Raw genomic sequence first — 15,225 nt, 5'->3', positions numbered from 1 at the left:
AGGCAGGAGAGGGAGGTTTCCCGAGGGCCCATGATGTTTGCAGCGGTTTCTGCTGGTGTGGATGTTCCCCCAGGCAATAAAGCCTGCGGCACCACAGACACCTCGCCTGCTGGTTCAAAAGCCCCTTGTCGAAGGCACAGAGGCCTCTCTGGGGCTGGCCCCAGCCTCGGCCACCGCAAAGCCAGCAGGGCCGCGGGGAACAGCAGCGCAGTGTCCCCACCCAGGGGGGACAGCAGGGAGGGAGCCCCCCAAACACAGCCCTGGCCGAGTGCCCCCCTAACAAACAGGAACCTGTGAAATCGCATCCCTCCGAAAGGCTGATAAACGCCTAATTTTAGCCGGGACGACGCAGAACTCGTGACGCTGCGGCGACCTCCAGGAACAGTCGCTCTTTCATTAGGGCATCCCGCGCAGGGGGAGGGCCCCAGATTGCAGCAAAGCCATGGCACGGCCAGCCCCGGGCCCCACCGCACAGCCTGAACCCCCCCGGAGCCCCCCACACAGCCCCGGGGCACCCCCAGCCTCAGCCCCGGGGCGAGCACTGCCTCCCCGCGCGGCCGCCAGCCACCCACCGACCTCCATTGTGCGCCTGGGCTGCGGATAAACAACTCAAAAATCAAACAGCTGGGTGGAAAAGCAGCGAGGGACGGACTGACAGCTATATATAAACAGAGCAGGAAGCCGCGCCGCGCAGGAACTGAACCTCGGCACAAAGGACAACAGGAAAAGTCCCCACGTTCCAAGCATCTGCGCTGGAGCAATCCGGCAGGGAAAGGTTTGTGGGACCCATGGGGACGGGCACGGTCCCCACGCCAGCAGCATGGGCTCCGTGGGCACCCGAAATGCCCGTGTGCCATGCCGTGCCGTGCCGTGCCTGCAGAGCCATGCTTCAGCTCCAGCGCAGCATCCCCACCTCCTGTGCCACCTCCCCGCAGGGCCACGTGCCCCCAGATGCACCCAGCAGGACACAGGGCCCTTTGTGCCCCGTGTCCGAGCTCTCCTCATGCTGGGGACGAGGGCAGTGCCACCGTGGCCTCGGTGCCAGCAATGGCAGCGAGGGAACCACCGGCACCCCTCCTGTTGATATGTGCCACCGGTGACCCCACCTGCTTGGGCATCCCCAGAGCAGCACGGTTTGGCCAGGGCAGTGCCAGGCACCCCCAGCTCACCATGGGGCAGTGAGGGGGTTAGGGGCTGCCGGGACCCTCCCCGGGTACCGCGGGGAACCCCATGGGCAGAGCGGCCGGCGCAGCCCGCCGGGCAGGTGCTGCTGAGGGACGAGGCCCTTCAGAGCCCGTCGGCCAGCACCGCTCTTTGTCCTCGGCCGTTCCTCTCCCCCGCACACATGCTCCCTCCGGGCCTTTGTATGCTCGACAAAAAGGGGGAAGGAGCGTTACGAGCTGCATCGCTAATGAGCCAGCAGCGCCAACCAGCCAGCAGCACCAGCCCGCAGCACCGCCACGCGCACCCCACGCAAGGCCACTGTGCACAAGGGGCAGGAGCTTTGGAAGCCACGAGGCCCCCCAGCATGGCCAAGCGCAGCCCCCCGGCCTCCCCCTGGCTCTTATGGGGTCACTGCCTGTCCCCAAGGAAGCTCCATGATCCCAAGGATGCCAACGGGATGCAGGCACTGGAAAAAGCCGGGCGCAGGCGGGTGCTGTGAGCAGGGGGTGGCCGCTGAGCGTTCCCCTGCTCCTGAATCACCCCGTGCACCCTCCCAGGCTCAGCCCGGGCTCGTTCCGGGATTATCCAGCTCCAGGCATGTTGGGGTGGCACCGTGCATGAGCCAGCACACGGCGGGGAGAGGCGGCCGCGGGCGCCAGCTTTGCTCGCTCGTTGCACGCAAGGTGCTTGCTGCGACACGCGGGCTGTCAGGGCAGGGAGGACATCACCCACAAGGTCACAGCCATAAGGGAACCGACCACAAAGCCACCCCCCGGAGACCCCCAAAGGGCTCCCCCGCTGCGGTGCTGAGCCCCATGACCCCGCAGCTTCCCGGCAGGGAGGAAGGCGTTCACTGAAACTCGGGGCCACTCCTTCCCTCCCCGCGACGCAATCTCGTCCGACGCGCTCCCGACACGGGGACCTGAAGCGCAAGTTTGCCGGCCCCTGCCCGCCCCACAGTGCCGGCGGTGGGACCTAGAGGCTGGAACCCACCCCCTTGGGACCCCCATGCCCCGGCTGTGCCCCAGGTTTGGGGACAGTCCTGAGGACCAGGGAGCTGCTGGCAGCGATGTCCAGCTGTTCCCATGCAGCGGCTGACCTGTGCCACAGCTCCTCGCCTCCTCACCGGACGCCGGCACAAGATTTCCGCAGAAGATTTAGGGGGTTTCCAAAGTTCTCCACTCTGCCTGCCCTTACGGACAACGCTGGGATGCGTCAGGAGGAGAACAACTCCTTCCAGCGCCACCAGGCTCTGCCCAAAGCTGGATTTTGGGTCCTCCCGTGCAGGAACCCGGCAGCAGAGGACGCGGCTGGCTGGCAAACGCGTCGCCGTGCCGGGAGAGCTTCAACGCGTCACCCTGGGCTGTGGGGTGTGCGTGCCCGGCGCGCCCCAGCGCCCGCCTCGCCCCAAACCGGGGCAATAAAACAGTCTGAGCGTTACAAAACACCGCTGCAGAGCAGTGACCCCGCCGGGCTCTGTGCTGGGAACGGCAGCGATTCAGCAACCGGCTGGCGGGGAAGGAGAAGTCCCCCACTGCAGGACACCCCCTGCAAGGGGGCTTCACCCCACTGCCCACATGAAGGGTCGCCAGCAGCCACCTGCCTGCCCCGCCAAACGTTTTGGGACCCCGTTTTGCAGCGTGACCCCCAGCAGGGCCCAGCCCACAGCAAAGAGCTGAGCCACAGCTCGTCAGCGGGCAAAGTCCAGGGCCGGCGCAGGCGCTGCGGTGATGCTTGGCTCTGCCCAGGGCTCGGTGCAAGGGTGGGGGTCCCCCAGCTCCAAGGGACCTCCGAGGCAAGGGAACAGTGGCTGCTGCTCTCCTGGCGTGATGTGGGCCCACGCTTTTCAGCATCTGCCCTAAGTTTAGCTCCAACGCTCGTTGACCAAGCGATTTGCATCTCAGAGGCCAGCTGGAAACCACACTATTTCTGGACACGCGTCCCAGCCCTCGCCGCTCTATATATTGCTCCCCGGGCAAATTAACGCACCGGCAGGCACTGCAGCACCCAGGGGCTTTGCCAGCCCCCCTCATTTGCTGTAAGACCACCCCTTTGGGCACCCCACTGCACCCCCAGCAAGGTGACCCAGGTGCCAGGGGACCACTGCTTAGCGGTGAGCCGGGCGAATGGCTTTGAGTTCAATTCCCTGGCAGCACGGGGGGGCCCAGACCTGCATCTTCTCCCTGCTGACACCCATGTGAGCAGGACCAGGCTGCCTGTCCCCAAATACCCCCCCAAAAAAAAAGGGAGACACCCCCAAATGCCCCCCATGGGGGGCGCGCACAGCTCCCGGCACGGGGTGGGGGCACCCCGGGGGTGCTGCGGCACGGCACGGCTTGGCACGGGGAGGGGGGCACCCAAGGGCGCAGCGCACAGCAGGGGAAGGGAGGGGGGGTCAGGAAAGAAGAAAGGGGAGGAGGATGCACAAACACGGGCACCGCAAGACAACAGCGCCCCGTGCGCGTGCACGCCGGCGGGGGGGTGCACGCGCACGCGCGCGCACGCACACCGGCGCGGCCCGGACCGGGGGGAGGGAAGGGAAAAAGGGATCCGGGGAGGGGGGGGAGCGCGCTGCAGGAGCCGCAGCCTCGTCCCGGTGCCGGTGCCGGGCGCTCGCTCACTCACCCGGAGGCGCAGCGGGGCCCCGGCGCTGGAGGCAGCGGCGGCGGCGGCGGCGGCGGGGCCGGGCCCCGGTGGCGGCGGCGGCGGCGGCGGCGGCGCGGGGCGGGGCGGGGAGGGGCTGGGGGGGGCGGCTCCGTACCGGGGCGGGCACTGCCGGCTCTGCGCGCGCCGCCCGCAACACCGGGGCGCGGCCCCGGGACGGGAGGGGATGGGATGGAGAGGGGCGGTGGGGGGGGGGCGAGGTGCTGCGACCCCCCCCCGGGAGGGTGCGAGGGATGCGGGGCTCGCCCCGGTGCGCGTGCACCCGGTGCACGCGGGCACGCACACGCGGTGCGCGCACACAGCCGGTGCACGCACGCACGGAGGTGGCACGCGCCCCTGGTGCACAGGCAGCGCGCACACACGCATCGGTGCTGGCACACCCCCAGTGCGCACACAGCCTGGTGCACACCCCCAGTGCACACACACACCCCCTGGTGCAGGTACACCCCCAGTGCACACACCCCCAGTGCACACACACACACCCTGGTGCTTGCACACACACCCCCGGTGCACACACACAAATTGCACACACCCCCAGTGCACACACGCACACCCACCCCAGTGCACTTACAGCCCGGTGCACCCAGCAATGTACCCACGGGGCCATAAGCTGGGTTGCACACTCCCCCCCCAACACCCCCAGCACACACGCGCACTCTTGCACAGCCACGCGCACGCTGCTGGTGCACGCAGAGCACGCTCACCCCCCCCTGGAAGTGCAGCACAACGCGATCCTATGGCACATCTCTGCAGCCCCCCAGCGCACGCAGTCCCCACCCCGTGGCACATCGCACCCCGCGATGGAAAGCACCCTGGTGCTGTAAGGATCTAACCAAGGGCAGTCCACCCGGCAAGAGGAGGGTTTCAGGCTGACCATCCCTGTATCCACTGGTGTGGGCTGAGCTGGAGAATCCAAAGCAGGAGGTGGAGGAGCTGCCTGCAGAACCATTTCATAGCCGGTGCTTCTCCCCATGGCACCTGTCCCCTGGGTGCAGGAAGCTGATGGCTCCAGAGGATGCCCGCTGCCTCGGACAGGAGGCAGCACGTGGCCAGCAACCAGCACCAAGCACCGCAGTGCCTTTGTTATGCCCCTTCCACTCGTGTCCAGCTCCGGGCGGTGTGTCTGTAAGGTTAGGCACAGCCCAGAAATGCTGCAAACCCCCGTTGGGGCACCCCAGCATGCACGGTAAAGGCTGGCAGCCTGGGGAAGCTGGAGAGAGCTTAGGGAATGGGGACCGCATAGTTGGGCAGCCACAAGCTCGTCCCAAAATCACTATTCAGTGTTCATCTCTGCCCCAAAGCCTTGCATGGACAGAGGGACCCATGGCACTGGGATCTGCCCCCAGTTCCTCCCTCAGCTCCCAGCCCCGGATCCCAGTGGCAGATGAGGCCCAGCCCTTGCAGCGATGGAGGCCGGCAGCCGTGAGCGCAGCTGCCTGCTGCTTTTGTGGTGCTCTCCTTTTGTCCTGGGCACGTGGCGCTGAGCGCGGGGAGCCGCAGCCAGCTGGAGAGCGGCAAGGGGGACGGGCGAGACGGAGGGTCGGTGGCTGAGGTGGCTTGTCCTGCTGCAAGGGGACGTGTCATGCTACTCTACCTCGGTGCCCTGCCTCCCGGCACAGCCCGGCCGACAGTTAGAGCCTGCGGCAGCTCCTGCTCCCTTATCGCAATGGGCAGGCAGCAGCGGGGCTGACGTCGGTTGGAGCTGACGTTGGTTGGGGCCACCGAGCCTCAGGGCAGCATCGAGGGGCTCACGGAGCCTTGTGTGCACCTCCCCGATGATGAACACCTCTGTGCACATGGCAAAATGCCCAGCACACGTCTGCGGGAGCCTGTCTGACCCCACCAGCCCTGCCTTGAGCAGCCCTTCCTCGGCACGGAGCTGTGCGGGGCTTTACTCAAATCCCACACCCTACAAACTCCCCGTGCTGCTCACAGCTTTACGGGGGGCAGCGGGTGCTGGCAGCATTTTGGAGTGCCCACGGCAGGCTCAGACGTCTGGCCACGGCAGCGAGGGCCCCGAGTTGGGCTGGGAGGGGAGGCAGCCGCTTCGCAGCGCCACGGGGTTTGCTAAATAGGTCACTGCTTTTTTATAGTCTCCGGGATCTAGAAAAACCAGTTGTTCCTGACAGCCCGCGGACCGACAGCGCTGTGGCAGCAGCGGTGGCTCCCCAGGCCCTCGCTCCCATCCTCCCATGTCCTCGGCGGGGGGATCTGTCCCCAGCAGGGGCTCGCTGTGAGCTGCAGGGGGGACCTGCAGCACCCCTGGGTGCCACGCTGTGGCCATGCCCGACACAAGGTGGTGCATAAGGGGGGTTTCTTCCCCACCCTGCTTGTGGCCGGTGCTGGCTGCCAGCTCGGGGCTTTGCCCAAGGCCCATTTGTGGTGTTTTCTGTTCACAGACTGGCTGTGTGTGGGTGTAGGGGTGAGCGGTGCCGTACACCCCCTGCACACTGCTGCACGCCCGCATGCGCCAGCTGCAGCGCTGCCTGGCCGGGCTGAGCTCTCCCTCTAGCGGCACCACGCTCCTGGCAAAGCCTCCATGCCCCTCTGGCAGGGTCCCCAAAAGGCACGCTGGAGGATGTGTGTGCTGAGAGGGGTTCACGTGCTGCTGGGGAGGGTGCCCCGATTCACCTGGGGACACTTTGTGGGCTGTGTCTCAATGGCTGGGCAGAGGGCAGCCGCCCCCCACCCCGAATTTACTGGGATGTGACAACAAAATCAGCCATTGTGTCAGTGTCAGACCTCAGCAGCGCTCTGCTTCCCCCCATTTCACCACCCCGACCCCCTTAATTCAGGATGCCCCCATCCCCATCCCCAAGGACGACCCCAAAGCCGGGCTGCCCCATCTCCCCGCACACCCCACCCCGGCCATGCCGCCCTGCCGGGGTCCCTGCAGGCCACGCGCCAGGCCGGGCTGCAGGCCGTGCTGACGGGGCGCTTTGTTTTGTGCTGCGAGGACAAAAGGGGCAGTCAGACGCGGGCGGGCGGCGCTTTGTGCCGGCAGCCATGCGCTGAGGCAGCAGCCCGCGCCGCCACGCTCGCCTCCTGACCCCCGGCGGCTCGGCCTACGCCCGCCATGGCACCCACAGCCCGTGCCCACCATGGCACCCCACAGCCTGCATCCCCCACCCTGCGCCACCCGCCCTGCCATGGCCCCGAGAGAGCCCTGTGGGGAAGGGGGAGCAGGACCTGGTTGCCATGGTTACTGTGAGGCTTAAGGCCTAGGTGCGCCAGGTTGCCATGGTTACCGCAAGGCCTATAGTGCCGCCCAGGCCTATGGCGGCCCTGCCACCCCCACGGGCTCGCCACCAAGGCCATGGTGGTGCTGTGTGAGCTCAGGGAGCCAGCACCGTACCAAGGGCCTGGTGTGGCTCTGGGGACATGTGGGCAGGGGGCCCCACAGCTCCCACCATGTTGGAAGAAGCAGCCTCACGGCCCCCTTGCTGCCATGGGGCTGTGGCTGCCCCACAGCCCCTGTGCCACCCCACAGCCCCTGTGCCACCCCACAGCACATGGGGTGGAGGCAGGGACCCTCTATGGCCGGCGGAGTGAGGCTCACCCAGACGGTGCCACGCTGTCCCCCCCCGTGCTCACCTGCACCCAGGCCAGGCCAGCCCCGTGACGGCGCAGTGCATTGCCCCTGGAAAATGCCAGAAGAGCCAAAATGTTGAGTCATTCACGCCCAAGATTATCTGTGCAAACAGCCGCCTCGATTATTTTTGTTATGATCAATTTTTTTTTTTTTTTTCCTTTATTATTATTTTTTTTTTCCCCAAGAATGTGGCCGGGCCCATGGGGATGAGCTGCTGAAATCTCTGGGGATCAGCAGAACAATGCCAGCCGGAGCATTGTGCTGACGGCTCCGCAAATGCTGGCAGCGGCTCCTGGCCAGCAGCGCCCTATAAAAGCGGGGCCGCTGAAGTAGGCAGACATGACATGGGCGAAGCAGCAGTACCGCCTGAGCTAGGTGAGTCCTGGGGCCGGCCCCGCTCCACCCCAGCCCCTCTCGCCCCGCTGCTGCCGTGCGGATGCTCCTCTCCGGTGGCAGGAGAGGAGCCAGAGGTACCTGGAGGGCTCACACGTCCCCACTGGCAGCTCGGGCACAGCGGGTGGCAGAGAGCCCCCCATGGTGTGGGGTATCTCCGTGCCCAGCACCTGCCTGGTGGGGCACAGCACCCCTGTTGGCACCTCAGGCTGTCCCGATGTGAGGAAGGAGTGCCCAAGGGAGGCATCACCAGGGTAGGGATGGGAGCAGAGGGTCCCTTGGACCTCTCCAGTAACTGGGCAGAGTGTGCTCCCCAAACTGTCTTGGGGTTTCCTTGCCATGGCTGGGGGAAGAAGAAGTGGACCGAGCGCTGCATCCCGGTGTGAAATGGGTGCACGGGCTCCGTTCCATGGCTGGGAGGAGGGAAGGGGCCCCATGGTGGTGGTGGGCAGGCTGCGGGCAGGATGGGGCACCCCATTTTGTCTGTGTCTCCTGAGCCACCTCTGTGCCCCCCACACCGTCCTGCAGCTGGCGAGGATCTCATGGAGAGACCCGTGAGCGGGCAGGGGGATGCGTGGCAGTGCTCTGCAACACCGATTGCTTTTCCTTCCTTCCCCAGATACCTTCCCAGCAGCAAAGATGGCTCAGACAAACCCTCTGCCTGTCCCCATGGGCCCCTGGAAGGTACGTCCTTGCACCCGCTGCCTCTCAGGTGTGGTGGTGGGAGACAGGGAGGGGGCGAAGCCGGTCCTCCCCAGCCAGAAAAGCTGCACCGCAGGGAGTGAGGCCGGGGGAGCCAAGAAAACAAGGCACTGGAGCATGCCTCCTGCCTGCTCAAACACCCCCGGGGGGGTTCATAAGCCTCTTTGCAGCACCCTGGCCTGGCCGTGCCCTGCTGTGACAAATTGTGCCATGCCAGGCAGCTACCGCAGTCCCCCAAAGCCACACGCTCTTATTGCCCTCCCCTGTGGGTGAAGGCAGGCTGGCAGGGTGGGCATGGGACTGCAGGGCACAAGGGCTGCAAAAGGGGCATTGGGCATGGCAGGGCGAGGTGGAGAGCAGCCCTGAGGGCACCAGGGATGGTGACAGCACTGAGGACAAAGCCAGTTCGCAGAGGGAACCGAGAGGGAAAGGAGAAGCACGTGTGCAAGTGGGACAAAATCCTGCCAAATCATGGAGAGGACAGCGTCAGCCGCAGCCCCCGGGGAGTTCCCCCTCACCCTTTCCCCATTAATCCTCTTTGCCCTCGAGTGTTCAGAGCAGAGGCTGGGAGAAATGCCAGCCACAGCTCTGCCACCCTCCCGTCCCAGAATGGCTCCAGATGGTGCCGCTGCCCCTGGGACTGATCTCCGCAGGGGTGAGCAGGAGAGTGGAGCTGGCATGCGGCTCCCCCAGCACCAGGCAGGGCGCTGCGGGGCCAGCAGCACCGGGATGCACGAAGGCGTGTGGTTCTGCATCAAAACCCAAAGGATGCCAGCTGGCTCTTCCCCAGATGGAGCATGACCCTCTGGAAAAGCTGCTGGTTCTTTCGGGGCCACTGCCGGGCAGTTCGCAACTTGGCAGCTCGTTCTCTGTTCCAGATCACCGTATACGACCAAGAAAGTTTCCAGGGCAAGAGGATGGAGTTCACCTCGGCCTGTCCAAACATCATGGAGTGTGGTTTCGACAACATCCGCTCCCTAAAGGTGGAGTGTGGCGCGTGAGTACCCGGCTGCCCGTGGCGTGGGTGCTTTCCCAGGTGTGGGGCTGGCAGGGCAAGGGGTGCCTGAGCACGTGCAGGGCTGGAAAGTCTCACCCCACTGAGCTGGAGCCAAGCACTGCAGCCGGGGGAAGCCAGGTACTGGGATCCCACCCTGCCAGGGCAGAGCAGCGAGCTCTGGGCACCACCAGCACAGACACAGGGCCAGGGGACAGCAGCAACACCTTTGGCATCATCTAAAACTGCCTCCTGCAGTCTGGGAGCAGTCGTGCTGCTGTTCCCCAGTGCCCAGCATGGATGATGCCCGAGGATGCAGCAAAGATCAGTGCTCAGTGAGGGGCTCTTGGCTCACAAGCTCAGCCTGGTCCCCGTTCCCCCGTGTAACCCCATGAAGCACCATGCCTAAGAACCCCATTTCTCAGCCCAGGGCCCAACCCTGCTCCTTAGGGCCATAGCAGAGCCTTCCTGCAGCCTGTGCTGAGCTGCCCCGGTCACTGTTAGGGTATGGAGCAGAGCCAGGCTTCTCCCTGCACGCAGGAACCTTCCTGTAACAGGCAAGACAGCTCTCGAGCTGCTCCGAGATGCTGTGCGTAAGGAGCAGTCCCCATGGCAAACATCCCGCTGGGGCTGGGGAAGCAGACAAGATAGATTTGCACTGCTATATTTAGGATTTGTAATGCTAATGGGATTACCGCAGCATGCGTGCTCGCGCCGTAATCAGCTCACTGCTCCACTTGACGTGTTCCCAGCCAGGCTGTTCACCTTGCTTCCTAGGAGGCTGACTGCAAGGCATGGGACCAGGGCTGAGTTTTGGTCAGTGGCAAGAAATCCTCAAAACCCCCACTCGGCGTGCCCCTCAGCATCCCCTCTACCCCATAAGCAGGCCTGCAGGATGCACAGCTCTGTGCCTCCCTCCTCCCAGCCCCCAGCCCAGTCTCTGCCTCCCTGCTCCCCTCAGCTGTGGATGTCCCGTCCCCAGTCCCTGTACGGGGACGTGCCCAGGAGGGATCTGCACCCTGTGGGGTGCCCGGGGTGGGGGCAGGTGCTGGGCAGGCTCTCGTGTGAGTGTGCAAACTGCATCCTGCGGGGTGGAGGCATCCCTCTCACCTCCTTGTTTTCAGTGTAGAGGGACCCAAAAAGGGCACAGGCGACAGCTCCCAGGCCTGCCCAGAGCCAGGTTGGTTCTGCCTGGTTTGGGCATGAGGAATTCAGGTCTTTCCAGCTGTGCCAGGCTGTAATTAGGAAGTAAGGCAGAAATGAGGTGTTTGGGAGAGGACAGCCTGCTGGAGACGTCCTTTGGCACCCTAACGTGATGCCAGCCCACGCAGACAGCCACAGAGCTCTGCTGGGGAAGCGAATCCCCACCGAGGTTTGCAGGCTGGGCCCCTTGAGGGTGGGATCCCACCTCCTGCAGCAGCCAGGGGATGCTGGTGTTGCCATGCTGAACGCCTCTCTGGCACTAGCCAGGCTGTTACACCCTCTCCGGGTGCTCTGCCCACATCCAGCACCGTTTCCTCTCCTCCCAAGCACTCGGGCTTGCGGGCAGAGGCCAGACCTCAACCTCCTCCTTGCACCTACATCCACCTCCTGGTGCCAGCCCTGAGCAGGATGCCCAGAGCTGCTTGCAGGAAGCCCTGGCAGCCCTTGCTCTGTTTTTGCAGCTGGGTCGGTTACGAGCACACCGGCTTCTGCGGGCAGCAGTTCATCCTGGAGAGGGGAGAGTACCCGCGCTGGGACGCCTGGAGCGGCAGCAACGCCTACCACATCGAGCGCCTGATGTCCTTCCGCCCCGTCTGCTCTGCCGTGAGTGCCCCTGCTCCTGGGCTGCCTGCAGCCTCCTGTCCCGGCAGCAGCAGAGGCACAGGCAGGGCAGGAATTGCCCCAGGCAGGGCAGGAATTGCCCCGAGCAGGGCAGGAGCTGCCCCCCGGGTGTCTGCGCTGCAGCAACCTCTGTTGCCCCAGCACGGAGCCAGGCAGGGGGCTGGAGGCAGCAGCGGGCTGCACAGCAGCTCCCAGCTCACACATCTCTGAGCCCAGGCAGAGCGAAGGCTCCCAGGCAGTACCCTCAGACCAAGAGACTGAGGTTAGGAAGGGCAAAACTGCTGTGCCAGGGGCTTTGCAGGCAGCAGAGGCTCTGAGAGTGGGCTCAGCTCCTCCCCTGGTGCCCAGAAGGATTTGCTGTAGCTTTTCTGTTTTCTAAAGCTTTAAAGGGAATTTCTGTGCCTGCTGTAAAAGAGCACAGCTGTTACTGATGCCTCCCAGGACAAGCCCTGACCCTGCCCCAGCACCTTCACACCAGCCCCAGGGGCTCTGAACGCCTCCATCCCTTGGGCTGCGCACACAGCCCCCAGGAAACCCTCCAAACTGTGCTGTGCTGCTGCCCCAAATTGTGTCTGGGGAGGGCGCACTGCCTCCCCCTCACCCGCTGCTCTTCCATCCCAGAACCACAAGGAATCCAAGATCACCGTCTTCGAGAAAGACAACTTCATCGGCCGCCAGTGGGAGATCAGCGACGACTACCCCTCGCTGCAGGCCATGGGCTGGGCCAACAACGAAGTGGGCTCCATGAAGATCCCCTGCGGCGCGTAAGTGACGGGCAAAGGGCCACCAAGCACCAACGTGCCTGGGCTGAGCAGCAGGGACAAACCACGGCCACCGCTCTGCTGCCACAGCCCGAGGGGGGACGCCCCGTAACTCCCTTGCTTACCTCTCGTTCCCCTTACGGCCGCCTGACGACTCCGTTTCTTCCAGCTGGGTTTGCTACCAGTATCCCGGGTACCGCGGCTACCAGTACGTCCTGGAGGCCGACCACCACGGGGGAGACTACAAGCACTGGAGAGAGTGGGGCTCGCACGCCCAGACCTCCCAGATCCAGTCCATCAGGCGCATCCAGCAGTAGCTGCCCGACGCCCGGCCCCCCAACTCTCGAGCACATCTTTGCAAGGTTTCTAAAGCTCACCGGCTCCCTTTTGGTGCTAATACTCCCCTCCTAAAATAACACCCCCTTCTTGTACTGCAACTGCTTTATGGAACAACACTCCTAAACGGTACCAGCTGCCACAACTGCCAATAAATGTGACTGAAAGAAAAAGATAAAACCAGCTTGGTGGGTGTTTGCTGTTGTGCGCTTGGAATCGGAGTCGCGCGTCCCCATCCCGGCCCCTGCAGGGCTCCCTTCCTCCTCCCAGCCCTCCCCGTCCCCCTGAAGGTTCGGGACACCTCACCCCATTGCCCTGCAAGGCCGAGCAGTGCCCAGCACTCACGTACACACAGCCACAACCACGCGTGTGCTCCATGGGCAGCGTCACCCGGCCAGCAGCCACGCAGCATCCCCAGGGCCAGGGGGATGCTCCGTAAGAACGCAAAAAAAAAAGTCACACCGACGCCCACAAACTTTAAAATTTTTATTCAACAATTTACATCACTTATTGTCTGTCTTAACGTATTCGATCTACACAAATTTCTTTTTTTTTTTTTTTCCTGATAAAATAATAAAATTTGGATAAATTTTGAAGACCTGTTGGTGCAGAATAAACAAAATTCAGGTAACTTTTTTTTTTTTTTTTAAACATTTAGTGTGAAGTATGACATCATTGGTAAAGATACATCATGCCATTACAGCTCATGGACATTACCTATCCTTACAGTCCGTGACATCACCCATACCAGCGCAGCGGGCTGCGCCGGACACAGCTACAGCAGGTATTACACTAACTCTTCTAGCCACCCTCTCACGATCGGGAAAACGCCTACTTTTCCAGCTGGGCACACAGAGTGCGTTAACCTATTCCAAAAATACCAGGAAGGGGAGAAGAAAACAAAACCGACCTTTCCTGTTTCGTCTGGTTGCACACTACAACATCGACGACAAAGAGGGGCTGCCCCTCTCCGCAGGTCAGAGGTAATTCAGCTCCTGAGCAGGTAGAGCACAACCCCTCGCGGCGATTTTAATACACACCAGGGAACTGAAGGAAATGAGAACTATCGGCAGGGCAGGAGGAGAGGGCTCCTGCCCGGGAGAGCCGTGCCCTGCTCCTGCGGGTCTGCCTGGAGAGAGCTCTCCAGCCCAGCACGGAGTCGAAGCAAGCGGTGGTGTTTTGCACCGCTATTAACACTGAAGTATTCGGGGAGGGGGAGAGAGGGGCATCCGTCCCCCGAGTAAACAAGTTGAGGACCTCCAGAGGCTTGCGAGCCACTGAAGGTGTGTAAGTACACGTGTGATGGTAGATAGAAAAGCAGCCCTGTTCTGTATGAAAAAAAAAGCTGTCAAGTTAGTACAAAGTTCTGCCATGGTGAAGGGAACACGGGGAGAAAGCTGTCGGGGTCCTTCTCCCGTCACAAAATCCAGACGCCTCTGCACAAAGGCTCTGGGCTATGCAACAAGTTTTCAAAGGGGGCACCTGCAACCCAACGCACATAACTCAGGAAAACAAAGCCAAAATAAAGCTCTCACCCCGCAGGCCGGGAGGGAGCCCCTGCTCCGCTCCGGCGGCCACAAACCGCACGCACCCCGCGCACACACACCCGCAGCGGGACAGCAGGGAAGCCTGTCCCTCTCGCTCACAGTGGGAATACAAAACGGTAGGGTTTCTCTTCGGTTATTTTGCCGTTAGAAGCCTCAAGTTTGCCCGTGCCACCAGCTCTGCCCGGCGGGCAGATCTCCAGCCCCTCCTCCAAGCTGCTTCGCCCGGCACGAGAGCGCAACCGGCGCGGCTACGGCCCCCGTGCTCCCGAGCAGAGAGAAAAGGGCACTCGTTCATCCAACAGCACGAAGTGTATCCGAAACAAGCCAGCTCACCCCTCTCCCTCCAATTACTAAAGTAGGCTCTTTAAAATAAAAAAATAATATATATATTTATATAGATATACAGAGAGAGAGAGAGAGAGACAGAGAAAGCAAAGGAGAGAGAGGCTACTAAAAAATCAAGAAGCGCCAGTTTTCTGCTACAGCTGTCAGCAAAGAACTGTCACCTTACATCATACCCTCCGAGATGGTGAAGATAATGTAGGCAATGACAGCACAGGAATGCAAAAGAGGGCAGATAAGTCACTTCTGGTAATGAGACACAAATTAAACTTTCAAAACATGTGCATAGCTTTATTCATCTGCTTCAAACTAACCTTTTCACGGAGCTTCAGCGAAACCCGAGTGTGCAAAATGCATTTCTAAAAAATAATGCAAGCAAGCTTTCACATTTACAGTGGCAGAAGTACGGAAAGACTAACAGAAATCACACGGACGGGCGAGGAGAGAGAGAGAGATGAAGAAACAAGAATTGCACAGCTTCATATTCTGAGTCACTGACTGCAAACATAAGCATTTCTACTTCGTTAACTGTAAGCAAGGCATGTTTACTTTTCCTTTACAAAAAAAAAAAATAAAAATGAAAAAACCCACAGTAACAAGAACCACAGCCTGGAAGGGAATAAATCCCCTGGGCAATGGGGATCCCGGCTGCTGCAGAGAACCCCCAGTTCCAGTGGCGCTGGCTCTGGACCTTCACCTGGTTTTGCTCTGCAGGCCAAGCACGGCAACGCTTATTTCTGTCTGCAGGAGAACAGCAAAGCAGATTCTTTCTCTCACCCCCACTCCCCTCGAAAAGTCGCAGAAAACAGGTCATGTTAGGAAAGGAAAGGTGCCATCCTGAAGGACATTTTCCCCAAACTGTAAGACAGCCACTAGCCGGACTGGCTTCAAAGCCTCGTTTGCACC

At 62.2% G+C, this 15,225-nt stretch overlaps 1 protein-coding gene across 4 annotated transcripts; it reads left to right on the top strand.

Annotated features, from left to right (window-relative positions):
- The first annotated feature begins 295 nt into the window (after window positions 1–295).
- CRYBA1 (crystallin beta A1) lies at window positions 296–13,098 on the top strand. Of its 4 annotated transcripts, XM_072026100.1 has the most exons (7): window positions 4,540–7,795; window positions 8,433–8,496; window positions 9,062–9,170; window positions 9,394–9,512; window positions 11,174–11,315; window positions 11,955–12,097; window positions 12,264–13,098. In XM_072026100.1, the coding sequence occupies exons 1-7, from the start codon at window positions 7,765–7,767 to the stop codon at window positions 12,409–12,411; spliced, it is 756 nt and encodes a 251-aa protein (XP_071882201.1). In that variant the 5' UTR covers window positions 4,540–7,764; the 3' UTR covers window positions 12,412–13,098. The 4 variants fall into 4 exon arrangements, with proteins under 4 accessions (XP_038021777.1, XP_071882200.1, XP_071882201.1 ...); XM_038165849.2 differs by lacking the exons at window positions 4,540–7,795; window positions 9,062–9,170 and adding an exon at window positions 296–775 and having other exon boundaries at window positions 8,433–8,497; XM_072026099.1 differs by lacking the exons at window positions 4,540–7,795; window positions 9,062–9,170 and adding an exon at window positions 2,775–3,277 and having other exon boundaries at window positions 8,433–8,497.
- Window positions 13,099–15,225: the final 2,127 nt, after the last annotated feature.

The sequence above is a fragment of the Anas platyrhynchos genome, chromosome 20 (genome assembly GCF_047663525.1).
Source record: "Anas platyrhynchos isolate ZD024472 breed Pekin duck chromosome 20, IASCAAS_PekinDuck_T2T, whole genome shotgun sequence".
Lineage (NCBI taxonomy): Eukaryota > Metazoa > Chordata > Aves > Anseriformes > Anatidae > Anas > Anas platyrhynchos.
This window is presented reverse-complemented; position numbering and strand designations above follow the sequence as displayed.